This window comes from Cyprinodon tularosa, unplaced genomic scaffold (assembly GCF_016077235.1).
Source record: "Cyprinodon tularosa strain WSP-4 unplaced genomic scaffold, ASM1607723v1 ctg273, whole genome shotgun sequence".
Lineage (NCBI taxonomy): Eukaryota > Metazoa > Chordata > Actinopteri > Cyprinodontiformes > Cyprinodontidae > Cyprinodon > Cyprinodon tularosa.
Window position 1 is genome coordinate 900,826 of NW_024038978.1, and position 18,510 is coordinate 919,335.

Consider the following 18,510-nt stretch of genomic DNA (forward strand, 5'->3'; position numbering starts at 1 on the left):
CAGGAGAGGGAATGTACAAATAATACCAAATGTCATTCATACTGCTATCAGGTTGCACCTGAGCCATATAGATAACCACTATTTTTCCACGCCGCGGGGAAGGAAATGAAATTACAGCAGGGCCCATGAGAGCCTATGGGAAGCCACACACAAACCCCCAACATTAACAGCTCCTGAGATCAGACTCAGGAGTCTCAGAGGCAGAAATACGACAGCTCAAACTCTATACGCAATTTGGTTTGTTGATAGGAAACACAAACATACCAACAAGCCATGCGCCTGCCTTTTTTGTGGTACTGACTGATAGGGGTGTGGGAAAAAAAAATATTTTGTAATATATTGTGATTTACGGCTGCCTGATATAATAAAGATTCCTCAGTTCCTAATTTCAATAAAAAAATAAAACATTTTACCTGAAACAATGAGGGAGATGGGCTACCTCTGGCAGATAGGCCACTCAGACGGTATCATAAAGCGATCAAAGATTTTAGTCCAAATGCTTTGTAGCAAAATGTCTCACTACCAAGGGTATGAAACCCAGTTAGGAGTAAGCAGAGGCGCTCCTAAAAATGCAATTTCTATTTACAGTAGATCACCTCAAATGCAAAAAAAAAAAAAAAAGATTTACATTGAGGCTACGCTATTAAATTTAGTTTAACCCCTAGAACCCTACGGACCCACCGGTGGGTCCAGCTGCTACGTGACCTCGTAATTTTAACAAACCCCCAGTACTGATGTAAAAAAACACATTTGGCACAGTGTGGTGACATTTATGGATAAATGTGCCAAAATGGCCCCTCCGCCTAAGGAATTTCTCACTAATACCATTCTAAAATAAATATGATTCATCTGATTGATACCAAATTTGGTATATTTTTACACAACATTTAGATTTAAAAGTCTGTACTACTTTTTTGTGCTATAAATAATATTTTGGTAGTGTTTTGCAATGTTTATTTCAAAGAAAATTTTGGCGAGGTTCAAAAAATGCAAAATATTTTGTATTTTGTCCCTAATATTTCAGGCAGGGTCAAAGCTACAATGGTGCTGACACCAGAAAACCATTCTATGACATCTTACCTTTACAGACGTACCAAAAGTTTCTTCTTAAATCTAATAGCTTTGAGGCTATAAGTTATTTACTTTTGTGTGTTTTTGTCAGGCAGAAATTTATTTATACCCCCTTAGGGTGTAAGAGGTTAAGATTTAAGATTTAAATATCAATACTGGTTAAACAACTAACACAGGTGACAGACATGAAAACTGCTGTATATAAAAAAAGACCCAAATTAATGTACATAATATTAGATTTATGGAAAAAGTTTGAATAGTAAAACTTTGATTAGTAAAATCGTGCCTCGTATCATAGCTGAAGCAGTCTCAGCGGAAGAAGTGGACTGACTCAAACCCCAAACAACATGGATACCAAAATAACTAAATGATCAATATCTTCTGATGAACATATTCAACACTTGCTTTTTCATCTATACATTTAATTTTGATGTAGCTGAGAAAAATATTGCAAAATATAGTGATATTGCAATATCGCGATAATATTGTATTGTGACCAAGTATCATATCACAACACTCGTGCCAAAACTCAGCCCTACTGACTGATGTAACCTGGTTATAAAAAACATAAGTTTGGTTGTGAAGTATGAAACAACGGCTTTCATATTTGGGTTTCTGACATCATAGGAGGATCAGTGGGCATCAGAAACATGAAAGCAGATGTATTAGTTACCTGTTTGAGCCTTTAAATTCACCTCTGTTGATGCCCCTCCCCAATATTGATGGACTTGCTGTAGATGTTAATGCTGAAGGAAGCTTTAATAATTTATATAATCATCTTAAACCTATTGGATTTAATAGCCTTAACTGGTTCCTGTTTAAATTCCTCCAATCCATCGTTTCCAGTTTACATCACTGGTTTAATCACTATTGATGTTTGATAAAGAGTTCAGGCCCATCCAGTCTGCTCTGGTGCTCTTAACTGAGTGGATCCGTGGGTTTCATTGTTGTATATCATTCCTGAAAGCCTTGCAGGTTTTCACATAAGGCTTAAGCTTTTAGCTCAGATTAATTAAAAAAAGCAAATAAATACAAAACTGATTCTAGTTTTTCGTTTCCGATTTCTGATGTAAAATGAAATGTGTAAAAGCTTTTTCTGCCGGGAGTTATTTTATGATCTTCACATACAGGTAAACTTTTTTTGTTTTTGAGGTTTTTACTGCATTAGTGGCTCATGTTTTGTACAATCGGCTGATAAGCAAGGGGATACGGGAGAGGGGGAGAGACATGCGGTGAAGGACCCCAGGTCAGATTCGAAACTAGTGTAGTAAAAAAAATTTTTCCCTATTTCCGTCACTGCTGAAGAAGCTGGTTTGTTCAAGCATGTTCCCTGAAAATTGAGTAGAAGGAAAAACTTATGGGAAAAGATGAACCAGTAACAGGGATGGCAGTAGCAGCTTTAAACAGAGTGGACTGAGAATGGAGTCATTGCACCACGGGCATTATGAATGGGCAACCACTGTCTCAATGCTTCTCTTAAGCAACTATTGAAAACATCAGCAGCATCTAACCTGGGCAAACGAGGACAAGATTTAGTTAAAGGTCAGTCATTGCTTCAGATAAAAGTAAAGTTTTGATTTAATGGTGAAATCAAGGTTTCAGAACTTAAACCCTAAATCGTCTTCTTGTATTTTCGCTCATCCAGGATGAGCATGTGGTGACAGGAGATATTCACAAGCATTTTGTTGTTAACTCTTCAGCAATCCCTCACACCAAGCATGCATGCAGTGACAGTGGGGAGGAAAAACTCCCTTTTAACAGGAAGAAACCTGTAGCAGAACCAGGCTCTATTTGAGCGGCCATCTACTGGGGGTTCAAGGACACAGAAGCAGACAAACAACAAACAAATAGTAGAATCAGTGATCTATAAAAAGTTTCTATTTTTGAAAACATGTATATAAACCATTGTCACAGGTGGCTTGGTCTGAGGAAGAAACAATTCAGCAGACAAGCTCTGAGACAATTTACATATCAAAGGGATGAAAGAGATCTCATCAAGATAATCACAGTAGAAAATAAACCCATAGCTTTGACTAGGAGAAAACAGGACCACACACTATAAACTGACAAAACTCCATCATCTATAACTAAAGGTTGTTAATGGCAACAGCCCAGCTAATGTTTCTCTCCTGGATGGTGTCACAGCCATATAATAAAAAATACATCTATGATCAATAATTGTAATAAATGATAAAAGTTGTATTTTATTCATTATTTAACTCTGAAGCTGTTCCTCTTTTACCTTTACAATATTTAAATAGGATCATAGTTTTTCTCTGCTAGATTTGAGGTGTCCAGAGCTGTAAATAGCTTTTTGGTTCACTTAATATATCATACAACAAACTTTTGACTTGTTTCTTGTTTTATTCTTTTGTTTGGTGCCCCGGTCCCACCATGCCCCCCCCGGTAAATCTGGTCTAGAACCGCTACTGAACGCCGCATGGATACAGAAACTAATGCAAAAAGAGTCCTAAGCAAATATTTAGATTAGTTAGTGAATCTTTTTATTTCAGATGATATAATATTCAAATTTTCTGAGACACAGAATTCAATAACCTGTAAGCGATAACCATCACAATTACAAGATATAAAACGGTTGAATTATTTCACGCAATGTGGAAAAATATTAGATTTTCTTTCTTACAGAGAGACAAAAAGACTCTTTTTTTCATTAAACTCTTTACCAGAAGAAAAACTAGTTTGATATCTTTTATGGTTATTTTGGAAATGAACCAACGTTAATAAAATGGCACCATGTGTGGACCATACAACACTGAATATGAGCAGAGAAAAAAAAAACATTCCTTATATGCTTAACACCATCTGCTGCAACACCCTTCTGCTCCATAAAAAGTGTATTACTGATTGGAAGCGTCCGGTATAATTGGCTGAGATAAAAGCTTAAGTCAGTGGGCTGTTATGGCACCGAATGGAGCCCAGCAAAGCTGTGCAAACAGCTCAGACATAACCTACATTATCATCCCCATCATTCCTGGGCCGGGCTTGCCAAGCACAAGCCGGTGCCTCTGCATTTTTATGGCACCCCAGAGCGGATGGAAGGCACGCTCCTGTGGGAGCCAGGAACCATCCGCTAAATCTGATTCTAAATAAAGACCATCCGTTGCCACAAAGGGAGGCGTGACGGAGGGATCCACCTGAGGCGCTACCTGCCAAATGGACTCAACTCGCCTTTACACCAACCAGACAACGTTTTGGTCCATTTCTCACTGGCGTACATGCTGTTTTTCCATCTAAAGAGACCCGGGGTGGGAAGATGACGGATCCGATGCTTGAAATCCACAGAGGGCTTCCACAACAGCCAGCTCTGTCATCTGCAAGGCCCAGGAAAAACTCAGACTGCTACTTAGATTAGTTTGCACAGGGAAGCTCAGGACTGAAGACTGTTTGCATGATTGAGACAAGAAAGAAATTTAGATATTGGTTTTTCTGCTGCAGTTACTGTTCAGAACAGCAGAGCCCTGCTTATTGTAGGTATTATGGTCTAAAAAACATGCATAAAATAAACACACTGCTGAAAATGTGAGTCTGGGAGGTAGATGGGAGATTTGGGTAATAGAGATAATGACTGCTGCTTTGCTTTGTACTGTACGTGTGTGAGAAAATAAAATGGCTTGACTGTATACGGAAGAAAATACTACATCATCCGAGCCCATGGCTCTCAATATGGCATTAAGTCATCAAGAGTATTCACTAAGTGGGTTTAGCAGGCTGTAAAAATCTGCCCATATGGCTGCGTGCCTGCATGGTGGTTAAGAAGATATTTTTAACGCTTGAAGCTCCGCTGTTGCTGGTGTACTAATGACTAGCTGATACTTCAACACCACAAGACAAAGCCAAGTGACTCATGTAGCCAATTACAGACAAGTAGGCTCCACACTTGGTTGGCAGCAAAGTGCATCCTCACTTAAAGGTCGAAACAGGCAAATTGGAGTCTGGGTAATGGTATACGGGAGCTGAAGCAGAGCACTGTGGAATAGATGAAAAGCCACGGACCAGTGATCAGGGTGTTCCTCTGTGTTTTAAAGTATTGTTTGGACTTTGTTGGTTGTGAAATTGGCACCAGGAATTCATACAAGCATAAAACTATTTTTTTGTTTATTGTTAATGACTGCGGATTAATATTTACAACCTAACAGATGTGTTGTTAGAAAAATGGGTTGTCTAAAATCCATTTTCCCTACCTTTTAGGTTATGATTCATACAGTTTGAGAAAATAATATCAACAAGTTCATATTGGAGTATTGTACCTGTTCTAACCAGGTCTGTAAATAAATTTTTTTTTTTCATGGCAGCTCCTGTTCTCCTGTTTTCTTTTTCCTTTTACTTCATTGTTGAATCGTAAAGCAGATAGGCCTATGTTGTTTTAATTCAAGTTTCTCAGTTAGGGTCAATATATTCTCTGAAAAATGAGTCATGTTTTCCCAGAACTCATTCACTCATTCATTTATTACGCTTGGTTAAACCCTTTTTCTTTGCTGCCTGTTTTTTGTTATGTTGGGTTACATTTGTTTTAATTTTCTTTACAAAGATTTGAAATGAATGAGCTAATGAAAATAAAAAATATCCTTGATGTATACGGTAATTATATGTCATCCTTGTTGAATCAAAGAAAACAATCTACTGAATCTCATCTTACAGGAAATTTAACGTTGATTTAACTAATTCATTTAAATCAAAAACCAACCCTGCGTTTTCTCTTTTTTCTATTGAGCTATTAATAAAAAACACAAAAACCTTTATTGAAAAGGAAGACTGCTTTACAATCCTGACCTTAAAATCCAACATGGCTGCCATAGCTACAACGGTGTAGCTACAGTAGGGCAGCGATTTATTTGTAATTCTGTCAAGTCCTATCTTTTAAAACCTCACTCTTATTATTGTCAGGCTCTGTTGATAAACATATCAACTAAGAAGACATTTTATGCAGTTAGCATCTCCTGCTAGTAGTATCTAGAAGCACATGCTAACCAAGCTAGCTAGGTAACAGAGTAGGACGTTTAGTAGGCCACATTTATTGGAACTAGTGGTAAAGTTGTCTAAAAAAAAGGCCAAAATTAGTTAACATTTTAATGCAGTAGTTCAATGAAATTGTTAGAAAAGTTAAACTTTTAAATTAAAGCTTTTTTCTTTCAACCTAAGAAGACATAGTTAGAAGATAAATTGGTTTCAGAGTAATTAGCACCGCAGCTGTTCTTGATTTAGACTTAACAAGGCTGGAGGCAGGTCGTAGGGAATCCTGGGTCCCCTCCTGTGATCGCTTTTCATCTTACTGCAAATTGAACACTTGCTGTTTTTAAGTCCTCTCTTAAAAGAAATTTTTCTACTCGGCATTTTACTGGACATTTTTTTTTATTTTATTACACTGTCACAAGTACAGAGCAACAATGATAACTCTTTGAATTGACCCATCCCATTGGGGATCAGCGGGCTGTCATTGTATGACGCCCGGGGAGCAGGAGGTTAAGAGTCTTTGTTCACGGACATTGGCGGTTCTAGACAGGGGCCAACAGGGGCCAGTGCCCTTGTAGATAATGTCCTGGTCCCTGTTATGGCCCCTGTACCGAAGACATAATACTAAAAGAAATTCTAATGGTGATATTTGTGGAACAGACATGGTTTCTGATAGGTCCTTTGGGTCTATTTCATTTTTTTCTTTAAAAAAATCTGTTTTTGCTAATTATTTAAAAACAATAAGGTGAAAGCTTCAGTCGTATTAAGATAGGGTCCCAGTTTTCATCTGCTAAATGTTTTTTTTCTAAACAAATAAAAAAAGATACTGTAATTTTTTCAGCTGAAATGTTCAATTTTCTTGAGTTCTAATTCTGATTTTTATAGAAAACTGTAATTTTAACTTTAAGTTTAAAAATATATAAAATTCCTAAATTATGCATATATATTTACCTAATGTTCCAAATAAGACCTATATGTCTTTTACATATCTATATAGCTAAAGTTGCCAAGGGATTTTCATTTTGCTTTTTAACGATAATCCAAATGAACATTTTCAAGCCAAAAATAAATATTTTCATTTGGAAGACATATTATTTGAATTAAACCTAATTGAATGGAAATTTAACTTCATGCAGTTCTCTTAATATATTTGAATCCCTTGCCCTGTGTTTTTGCTTCATGCTTTTCTGTGCCCCCATGGAAACACGGTGCCCCCCGTCCTCCTGGAACATTTGGTCTAGAACCGCCACTGCTCTGGGACCCAGAGTGGCAGTCTGTGGGAGTGGGGCTCGAACTCAAAACCTCAGGATTCCACGCTCTATTCCCTAACCACTAGGCCGCCACTCCCTCAAACTGGGCCGCCAGATGTTTCTTCCTATTCATCTTCTTTTACTCTTTTATTTAATCAATTTAAATATTTAATTCCTTTTTTTATTTTGTACTTTAAACAATGAAAAACTGTTGTGGTATTTAAGTTAGATCTGCTAATCATAAATTTGTTTTATTGGCTTTATGTGTAGAGCACTTTAGAAACAGCGTTGTTTTTAAAGTGCTTTATAAATAAGGCTTCATTGTGTCGTATTAATACTGGTCTTCTGGGGAGTGAGATGTTTGCTGTACCATTACTGGATTTATTTGGGAAAAACACTCCAACGTAATTCTAACTCTAAAACAAATCTGTTTGTAAAGATTGTTCCTGCGGCACAGTCATTTTTTTGATGTACTGGAAATAAAATAAGTCAGAAAAAACTTTCACAGACTACATGCTCACTTTTTTTGGAAATTGTGTGTAACAGAAAATGTCACACTCTCTCAGCGTCTGTCATTTATCAGCCTTTGGTGCTGGGTTGCCATGGCAACAATATTAACAACAGGGAAGAAACCCACATTCGCATATACACGCAAAGAAGTTAAACTCCACCCACACACTGTATTCAACGCACCAAAAGTAATAAAAAAACGAATTAAAACATAAAGAATTGTTTTAGCTGGAGTCTGGATAGAAAGTGATACAACATCAGTCCAGATGTGACATTTCACCTGTAAATGTTAATGATTTGTTGTCGCAGTGACTCACCGCATGGTCCTTTGTGCTGGATGCGGATTTGCTTCTGCAGAGTGCAACCCATCGCCCGCATCTCACAGGGGCTGCTATAGGTTTGGCCATCGGACCCGCACACCGGGTCGGAGATCTGGGGGCAGGCCTCGGTGCACTCGCAGACCGGCTCGTTGTTCTTTACGACGCACACCGCCCCGTGTTCGCATGTCTTCATCAAGCAGGGGCTGGGTGAGTTGAGATCTGAAGGTGGGTGGGCCAAGAAACAGAGAGCAGAGTTAGATGGCTACAAACGAAGCGGGACAGAGAGGAGGTTGGAGAAAGGTCAGTGGAGGAGGTATTAGAAGGGCAGGTTAGAGTTTAGCTTCATGGAGTTATTGAGTGTTAATAAGGGATTGGGTAGAAGTAATGGAATCTGCTTCCTATGTCATTTCCCTGCTTTTGTGCCACCCTCACGCTGAATCTTTGAAGTGTCCAGCGAATCCCCTGGCACGAGGACAGCGGATATAGACATGGCCTACAGCACAATACAGATGAAACAGACAGCTAACAATAGTTGCACAGCAATTTTCTTTAGGCCGCGTAAATGGCCGGATTAATTGACGCTCCTGCTGAGTCCCTTCAAAGGCGGCCATTTGCATCTCAGTGAGAGCCGCCGTTTGAGCCAAAGCTAGCTGAACTGACACCGAGGAGGGAGAAGGGATGAGACAGTTTAAACCAAGACAGGCAAAACATGGAGAACGGAAGAGAGAGAAAAAAGAAAGCCTAAACTGCTCAATAATACAAGAACAAAGAGATCTCCCAGGTAGAAGCAGATATGAAGCGTGAACATCAGAGAGAGGTGTCTGCTCTAGTCTCTCCTGCTCAAGCAAAAACTCCAGCAAGACTTCATTAAACTGAAGGCTGGATTTGGTGTCTATGATTCTCAGCGGTGGCAGATGGGTGTAGGCTGGTAGACCAGAACTCGATCAGGAAGCTGAAAACAGCTCAGGAAATAAAAAAGAAAATGCTGCCTCGATCAACTCTTTAGTTAGACAGCTTTTAGACTCCATGAAAATGTGTGTGTACACTAAGCGGGGGGTTCGACAGCATTCATTAAAACTGTACACATGGATTGATGGTGCGCTTCAGGTAGGCGGTTCTACATTTAAGATCATGAAGGAGCCAATGATATATCATCTTTAAATAGGGATTCTTTCCTAAGGCTTACTGGACAATTATCTGATCAGTGAGTGGAGACGTTTCCACAGGGCGGAAGATTAAACACAAAGAACTCCTTCCACCAATATGCACCAGGCCAACAGAGAGGAAGGACATTTGCCCAGCTGGTCTCTGGACAATTAGGCCTCCCAACCAAGTTGCATAACTACAACCATAGCAACAAAGCCACTCCTTGCCGCAAGTTAAAAAACACATCGATGGTTGTCACTTTCAGAGCAAAGCTCCCTGGTTAACACTTCTTAAAAATCAGATACTGTCTAATGTTAGATATACAGAAATAATTTCTAGATGGTCAATTTCTAATGTATCAATCATAAGGGGAAATCTAAGAACGAGTGATGAACTGATGTAATTCATCTATGGAAGTCCAAGAAGAGTATTGGTGGAAAAAAAATCTTGATTTCAGAAAAAAGTATAGAATATTTGAACATTGGATTAATCAAGTTATCATCAAACAACCAACATTGAGGTACAATACTTTCAGGCTCTGTATGCCAGTAATATGCCAGCATAGCACTGCTTTAGTCGTAAAATATGGTGGTTGTTAGGAATCCAGTTTGTGAGGCCTGTTTGTGTGTCTCATTTTCCACCACCAGGAGGTGCCCTGTCTTCACTGTTCCTCCATGCACACCTGCGACTTATTGGATCATTATCTGGAGGAGTATTTGGGCAGTTGACTGTCACTACCTCGAAGCCAGATTGTTGGCCAGTTTTGGGTACTCTAGCCAAGCTGAGTTTAGCTGAGTCTAACCTAGCTTTATTTCTCTGAGTCTAACAAGTCTTTTGTCTTTTGCCCCTCGACAGGAAGCATTTCTGCGTACTAGATTCCTGGACCTTCTCCCCTCTGGAAGGAAAAAAAAAAACGAGTTAACACTGAGCAGGGGAAAATCTCCACATGTTCCGTTCAAGTACCCATCAGAAATTCGAGTGACAGTCCGTTCCATTACTCCTCCGGGTCCAACGTTTGTCTACCTGTCCGCCCTCCAACATGTGCACTATTTACTGGTTTTACCACACAGACTGGATTCAAGGACTAACCAGGACTTTCTCAAACATGAGTGCCATACTTGCATATCTAAGTGCTTCCTAGATTCCTGCGGTCCCTGAACTTTCCTTTTCACTTCCAGTTCAGGGTTATCAGCTCACTGAGTTCAAGATCCAACACCTGTATGACTCCTTAAATAAACCTGTAAAACTTTTCCCTTGTTCTCTGAGTGGTTCCTCTGCATGTGGGTCAGATTCGTAGACCGATCTCGACAGTGAAGATTCTCAGTCACTACCCGATACTGGTCTATGCCTCTTCCTTCCACTTTCAGAGACATAGACCAGTATTTGGTCTTTCCAAAAAAAAGTTGAAACCAAACCATGGACTTTGCTTTCTAAGTTTGAAGACATTTAGCATCTAGAAACCTTTCTCAATTCAAAATGTCTGGAGTAGCGTTGAGTCCAGGCTTGATAGAGCAGCCCTAACCCTTCCTAACCGTACATGTAGTCAATCTCAGAGGAAGCAAAAACCAGCTAGAGCAACAGAAGCTCACCTTCCAACAAAAAACAATCAAAACATTACTTCTTAAAAGAGCTAAACTACTTTTCTACAAACAGTGACATTTCTTTTAAGAACTTCTTAGTATATATTTGTAGTCTTTTCCTAAATGTTTTAAGCAATTTCCTCACGAAAATCTAAAAAATCTTCATAATTCTTTCATAAACTTTGATTAAATAAAGAGACTTCTCCTATGTGACTCTATGAAGGAGAGTTTTAAGTTTAAACAATGTTGCTATATAAATACGCTTTCCAGTCCCCTGCTTGTCAAACATTTAAAGTTAATTAGAAGATCTGTTGGTAATTACAAAACTAGATGCTTCACAGTTAACTCATAAAGATAAGCCCATTTCCTCTCAACTCTAACTTTGGTTTTAGATTTGGGTTGAAGGATGACGGCGCTGTCATGGAAACAGGCCGCTTTAATGGTGCCACCCATTGCTCCATCATTATTGTGACCATTATAACATTAGATGGCGTCAGAGGGGGGGCCAACTTCACATGCTCAGAGCCTCATGATTCATTTATCTGCTAAATTATCAACTGATAACACAGACAATTAGCTCGTTTGACTCTGATTAAGGCGACAGGAGGTGATGGGGAACCAATGGGATTTGAGATAATCATCGATATCAGATGAACATCTTAGGACCAATCATGAGAAACCATTCATCTGGATCACAAGTGAGACCGAGCTGAGGTGTAGATAACATAAGAGAAAAGGGAGGGGGGATATGAGAGATTTTCTTCTTCTCAAGCAAAGTCTGTTCAGGGTGCAGAAGTGAACGATGCAGAAAAGTTAGTGAAAACCCACCATTGATTTGGGTGTTTGGACACCAAGCTTCTGTTTCACCACAGCTTGGAGGTGCCACGTAAATATGAAAGCAACTCAGCTCTGCTTAATTTGGTTCTGCTTCTGAGACAATTGATTCCCCCTGATCCCATTTCAACGATCGCACGGACTCGTCTGTGTGTGTGTGTTTGTGTCTGTGCAACAGCCTGAAGCTTGTGATCCAGGCTTAACCGTGCAACCTTGGCCTTCACAAAGAAAGTCTGCCGGTCCACTTCCCAAGGACGGGTTTGTGGTAAAGCAGAACTGCAGCCGCAGATAACGCCTTTGTCTTCCGCTCTCTTTGTTTCTCACTCTGGAACATTTTACAAAAGGCTGTCTTTATTTTCTAAATCTTTTTTTAATCATCTTCAACCTCTGGGGACAAAAAAAAAACAACTGGAGAAAATGAAGAGGTAAAAAAAAAAATCTCTCAAAGTCTAGAAATGCGTTGAGGCTTAAACCTGAAGCTGTCTTTTTGTTCTCGTTGGATGCAGCCAAAGTCTTTGAAACGACAGCCTGCAACAACTCTCCTTCATTCTCTGGTTCTCGCCCAAACTACATGATTTCTTTTTTTTTTCTTCAAAAACAAAGAAGAAGTGATCTCTATATGTGAAAACCATCCTGACAGTTAAATGGAAACATCTGTATCTGCCCAGCAGGACGTCTGCAGGGAAACAGGGATACATTTTTCACTAATGAAGGATTGGGCTCTATGCCATTTCTACCAGAGTATACTTTACATTCTGAGCATCACCTCAGCCCTGATCCTCTCCTGCAACTTTCTGTTTTAATTAGTCTGGTATTTTAATGCCGTGGCCTCACTTCAGCACTCGGTGAGGATTACTGCAGGTCGGGCCCTGGTGTCACTACCCCAGAAGAAAGGCACGAATTCTGATTGGACTCCTTTCTCTGTTGTCCTGCCTGAAGAACAGCTGCAGCCCGTTTTTTCAAGAGTTACCTGCAAACTTAAGTGGCTCCTCTGTGCAATTTCTAAAGTTAAACAACTCGTCTGTAGATTCGTATGAAGGCTCAACAGTCCCTCCGCTCTCCTGGGCAGGAGCCTGGCAGGAAGCAGGCGTACCCAGTTAACCCCACCGTAACATGTTGGGGAAAACGCCGGGAGATTTATTTTGGCGAGCGCTTCCTTCCATCTCCACTCAGCTCATGCATATGTTAATTGGACTTTTCTACCCCTCCCTCGGGTGTGTGTGCAATTCCAAATGGTTCCCTGTGTTATGCAGGGCAATAAGTCGGTGTAATCCAGGTGACGCTTTGCAGCAGCCAACTGGCAGAGAAGAGTCACCTACAACTGGAGCACGGGGACCCCAATGAGGGGCCCCCCCTCCGGTCTTCACGTGACCCGCTTTGATCCGACTCCCTTTGCTTCCCTCGTATTAAAACATTTATGTATCATATTAGTGGAGAGAATAGGAGGTGGGGGGGGAAAGACTGTATTTGCATATAATAAAAGGCATACCCGCAGGCAGTGTCTGCCAACCACTGAACACTTATCACAAGCAGGAGGTAAATCGGAGGCTCTTTGTGCTTTTACAGCTGGAAATGTGCAACTCTTCAAAATGGAGACAAGCATAAACAGCGTGAAGGGGCGGGGAGAGGAGCATCGCGACACGTGTCTGTCAGCATCGGGGGGAAAAATCCGTTCGTCAAACACAACTTCTTTTTATCAAAAAGGGGATTTTGAAGGCCCCTCAAAATGATGCACACAAAGGAAATATTCAAAGGGTATTTGTTGGCATTCCTGGCGGTTATGAAGCCGGGGCGTGAGAAAGGAGCTAAAAAGAAAAAATGAGGAAAAAAATATATATACGGTGCCTATTAAAGACTCAACAGCCAGTCTTTTTTCATTTTATCACTTTACAGGCACATATACAGGCTAAATAAGCCCATACAAAAATAATCCAATTGATTATAATAAAATGAGGCAATATACCCCAAACTTCCATCCTGATGGTGTTTATTTAGGCCCTTTGTGAGCCTAAATAAAACCCCAGCAGAGGGCGCAATGAGCTGACATTAACAGACGCTGTGCCATCTGCTGGCAGGGTGATAGAACTACCGGAAAGCCAGATGGTAGCGATCGATACAGCTTCTTAGAAAGTCTGTGTACTCACTTGTTTTTCAACACCAAATCGACATTAAGCCTTTATAGGGCAAGTTAGCATGGCTTCTTATGCTCTGAGACCCAACGATCACTTCTTCCTTTTGCCGGCACAGAACTAGGGAAGAAAGCCTTTAGCTACGCAGCTCTTTGCGCGTGGAATATTTTTTTACAAAGAAACTTCAAAGTGACTGAGTTTTTATCCTTGAATGCTTTTAAGTTGAAAGTGAAAGAATTTGAAGCAGCCTCAATTATCTGTAATTCTTTGACTTGATATGTTTCTTATATACCTGTCATTTAATTTAATGTATCTCTATTTAGTATGAAAATTTGCTGCCTCTTGGCCAGGACTTGATTAAAAAAGAGGTTTTTAATCTCACTGGGATTTTATTCTGGTTAAATAATAAAAAAAAAAAATGCATTTTTGTTCACTTGCATACCCCTAATACAGGGAGTCCCCCCTGTCCCTGAATGAGGTCTAGAAGCACAAGATCTATATCCAGCCATTCAGCAAAGATACTGCAACCTGGGTATCCATCTTTTTTTGGTATTTGACCAATTAGATGAGCTTTTGAAATATATATTTCCTACTGTAAATTAAGTTGGGAAAAAGTTAACATGTCAAGAAAAAAGGTAAAGATTTCATTGAAAAGTTAAAAAGTTTATTAGCCTAGTTAACGATTATATTTAGGTTTATAAACTTAAAAAATGTCAGTGTCAGTATCAGCAGAGTCTCGCAGCGTGTTTTTCGTGAATTTCCTATAGAAGCACTTTTGTTATTTTTCTTTATATATTTCTTGATATTACATTGACATTCATTTTTGCCATTAAAATATAAATACTTTTTTGAACGTTACATAGATAAGGGCTTGTCCTGGATTCCAATAACACTATTGGCTTGAAACTTTGATCACTGGGAGCCCTATAAAGGGTTAAGGTTGGGTTATGCCTGATGCACATTCAAAATATGCACAACCCGTCACACCGTCTGCAGCATTTATACTCTGTGCAGCTAATATATGCCTGCTCAATCAAGATGTCCACAGTAACTTTGAAGGATCAGCAGAGATTCGAAGCTCAGCTGCGAGAATCTGCAAGTCTGACCATTTTGCACAAGAAGCAAGAAGAAAAGCTTTGATGAAAGAAAGAGAATGAGAGGTTCTACAACAGTATTATGCTGTGGGTGTTAGGTTTTCTTCAGCAGACATAGAAAAATCTGTTAAAGGTAAAGTTCAAGAAATAAGTCCAACTGAGAATCATTGGAACGAATTTGATCCTCACAGAAAGATTTCCTCCAGCTTGACTAACCTGAGACTGTTCTGCAAAAAAGAAGAAAAAAATGTCTCTAGACGCGCACAGCTGGCAGAGAAATCCCTCCAGACCACTTGCAGCTGAAATCTCTGACTTCACACGATGCAGCACCGTGTGTGGTTTTTCCCTGCATAGATATATTTGTAATGCAGTGTAGAAATTAGAATTGCAGTCCGTGGTTTGACAGTCCATATGCAGGCAACCAGACTGCCCCACATTTCTCTCCACAGTCTCTGTGCCACGACAGCCCGCAGGCCGCCTGGAAGTGGACCGTCAGTCCCTCGCTGATGTCAAGCCGTCTCCCACAGCACCTGCGCTAATTAACTTGATTAGCAATAACGACGCTCGTGATCTGAAGTTGACTTCCACGTTGAAGCTCCAGGAGCATTTGTGAATCCAATCAGAGACGCGTAGGGGGAGATGCTCATCAAATAAACATGCAAATTATCAAATATTCTGAACAGACTCTCGACACCTAAGGTGACTGATTTCTTTTTCTTTCCTGCTTTCTGAGCTCTTTGTCAGTGACGATGCGTCTACTCCCGAGTGATTTTCCTTTAACCTCCAGAGGCGACAGGCGGAACATATTTTCAGGGAAGGGCTTCGTCTTTGCCTGACTTTCTCTGTATTGGAGATTCGCTCTCTAAGCTGCATCCACATAAAGAGACAAAGGAGTTTCAGAGGGGAGAATGCAAAGGGATTGCATTAAAGAAATCCATTCCTTATATATGACAACTTCTCCTCTTGTCTACCAATGTGCTCATCAGACATTATAATTCCTTTTCCATGTTCCCCAAAAAACCACACAGCCTCCATGTTTTGCAAACAGTGAAAGATAGAGACCCCTCTCTGCTTCTTCTTTTATTATTATCCAACATCAGGTTTATGCATCAAGAAGCTCTAGGGAGCCTTGGTGAGCCACTTCGCATCGCCTAAGTTGATTCAAAGCACTGCTGAAGCACTAAATAACTTAACTTTAACAGAGCAGTGGAAAAAAAATCCTGCAGGGAATGGAAGTAAGCTAATGTGGAAAAAAAAACCTGGTTTAATGAGGTAGCTGCTTAATTTTAATCAATTTCACATACAGGAAACAAACTCTGGTTATTTAACTTTAAAAAGGAGCATTTTTAAAAGTCTTAACTAATAAGGAAAACGTAGGTTTTTTATGAATTTTACAAAACTCCCTTCTGGTCTATTTTAATCTTTTTTTTTTTTTTTGCGTTTTTTCCTATTTAATAAATACGGCTAATTAGTTGCAGCTGGACTCTTTTTGCAGCAACAGTCAGTTCTGTGTGGATCCATCTCTGTTTGGTTAATGCCAGAACCCTGCTACAATAACATCATAGAGACAGAACAGGTAAAAGAAAACTTTTTTAGACCTAAATATGAAAAATATCACAAAATAAAAACAGACAAAAAATCTGGGGGGGAGTGGCGGCCTAGCGGATAGGGCATAGGGCTTGGAATCCTGAGGTTGTGAATTTGAAACCCACTCCCACAGACTGCCACTCTGGGTCTCTGAGCAGAGACCTTTAACCCCTGATTGTTCCCCTGGCGCTGCACAATGGCAGCCCACTGCTTACCAAAGAGGGATGGGCTAAATAAAGAGAGTTAATTTCTCCATTGTAAGATCAATGAAGTTCAATTCAATTTGAAAATAAACATAAGTGCCTTCAGAAGCACAAACAATTTAGATGACCTAAAAAATAACACTGCAACAGAAAGGTTTCCCCCTAAAATGCATATAATTACTCCACCCAATAATTATCCATAAAGTTAAACACTTATATTCATGTGTACATACATATTTTTTTTTTTTACATAATATTACATTATTTAGTTGTGCATTTTTCAATTTTTTGTAAAAAACTTCAAAGTAAAGTTGAGTGTAAGTCTAATGCTACGTTCACACCTAAAGCAGCAGAGGCAGCAGAAGCAGTTAGTTTACATACAAAGTCAACGGTTGACGTGCATCAAGGTGCAGCAAAAGGTCCTGCAGCGCATCTGAGCAGCTGAAGCAGCGTGTCATGAGTTTCTGAACATCTGATGCGCACAACACGCCTCAGAAGCAGCTTCTGCTGGATTTGGAAAAATTGAACTTTTGCTGCTCGATGCGCCACATCAACCAATCAGAGAAGCTGACCTAGGAGCTGGCTGGGAGACGGACACATCGCTGATGATGCAGAGAACTATGATCACTCCTCTGAAACTGTTTATTAACGCCTAAATTAACTTAAAATGTAAAAAATATGTTCGATTTTATTATTCTGGTACCTGCAGTTTGGATTACGTAAATGAAAAATGGCTTCCAGCCGCCAAGAAACGGCGACCGGGCCAGAGGCTGCTGTTGAACAGTATTCCTAGTGACAGAGCACTGCTGATTAAAACTACTTTTTACCCACTGATCACAGCATATATAGCTGTCATTGTTACAGGCAAAGAAAGGATAGGGTAGCTCCGCCCGACACTCATCAGACCCACTTATCGGTGACCAGCAAAGATGCTTCAGCCGCGCATCAGAGCTAAACTGTACAAGCATAAATAAATGAAATTGCTGATCCTGCTACTAACGCTGTGAACATACTATAAGTCTTATTTGAATGTGTAATTAACATGTTAATCATCTATTCGATAAATAAATAAACAAATAAATAAATCTACACATTCAATAATAGTTTAGTGTACATTTAGATTTGTAACATTTTTGTATCCTTTAATTTTCATAACATTTTGTCACTTTTTTAGTTACAATCTTAACTTTATCTTATTTTATGGCCCAGACAAACTTTATAAATAAAATGTATATAACTTTAATTAAAATAAATAGCAGGATTACATTTTTAATCCACTACTGGATCAAACGTGTGGCCTTCAGCCCACCTCCTGCTGCAGAGCTGCCATTACATCTGAGCAGCAACCCTAGTTCCTGCATCCCCTCAGCATAATACTGCCACCACCATGATCTAGGGATGCCCAAGGTGATGCTTTCCATTGCATATAGGGTTTCAGTTACTCTACTTATGTGTCAAAGGGGAAGGGGCAACATGTTTAACAGTCCATGAATAATGACTAACCAGACACAAATAAATGACATCCTCATCGTCCGAGGTTGCAGACCTGCACATCTCCGCCCTGCAGCCCTCTGTGATTCCCATCTCTCTACACAGGCCAGCTTTCCTTCAGCCTGGACATGAGCTAATCAGCTAAATGCCATGCAGTGTTTACATCTCTAAATTGAAAAGCCTTAGATATCAATCAAATTGTTTTCTGGAGGAGGATCGCAGTCACATGGTCTGCTTTCATGCCTCTCTCTTTGAGGGTGTGAGTACCAGCAGGAGAAAGATGACATTAGATGCTGTCACCCACATGAAAAGAGATTTACGGCT

At 39.8% G+C, this 18,510-nt stretch overlaps 1 protein-coding gene across 10 annotated transcripts in view; it reads right to left on the reverse strand.

The window, feature by feature from the left end:
* agrn (agrin) overlaps positions 1-18,510 on the reverse strand; it is a 454,482-nt gene that overhangs the window by 123,324 nt on the left and 312,648 nt on the right. For all 10 annotated transcript variants that reach the window (XM_038289893.1, XM_038289889.1, XM_038289895.1 and 7 more), the window contains one exon: positions 8,120-8,341. In XM_038289893.1, coding sequence (XP_038145821.1) covers positions 8,120-8,341 — 222 coding nt within the window. The remainder of the gene's footprint in view (positions 1-8,119; positions 8,342-18,510) is intronic.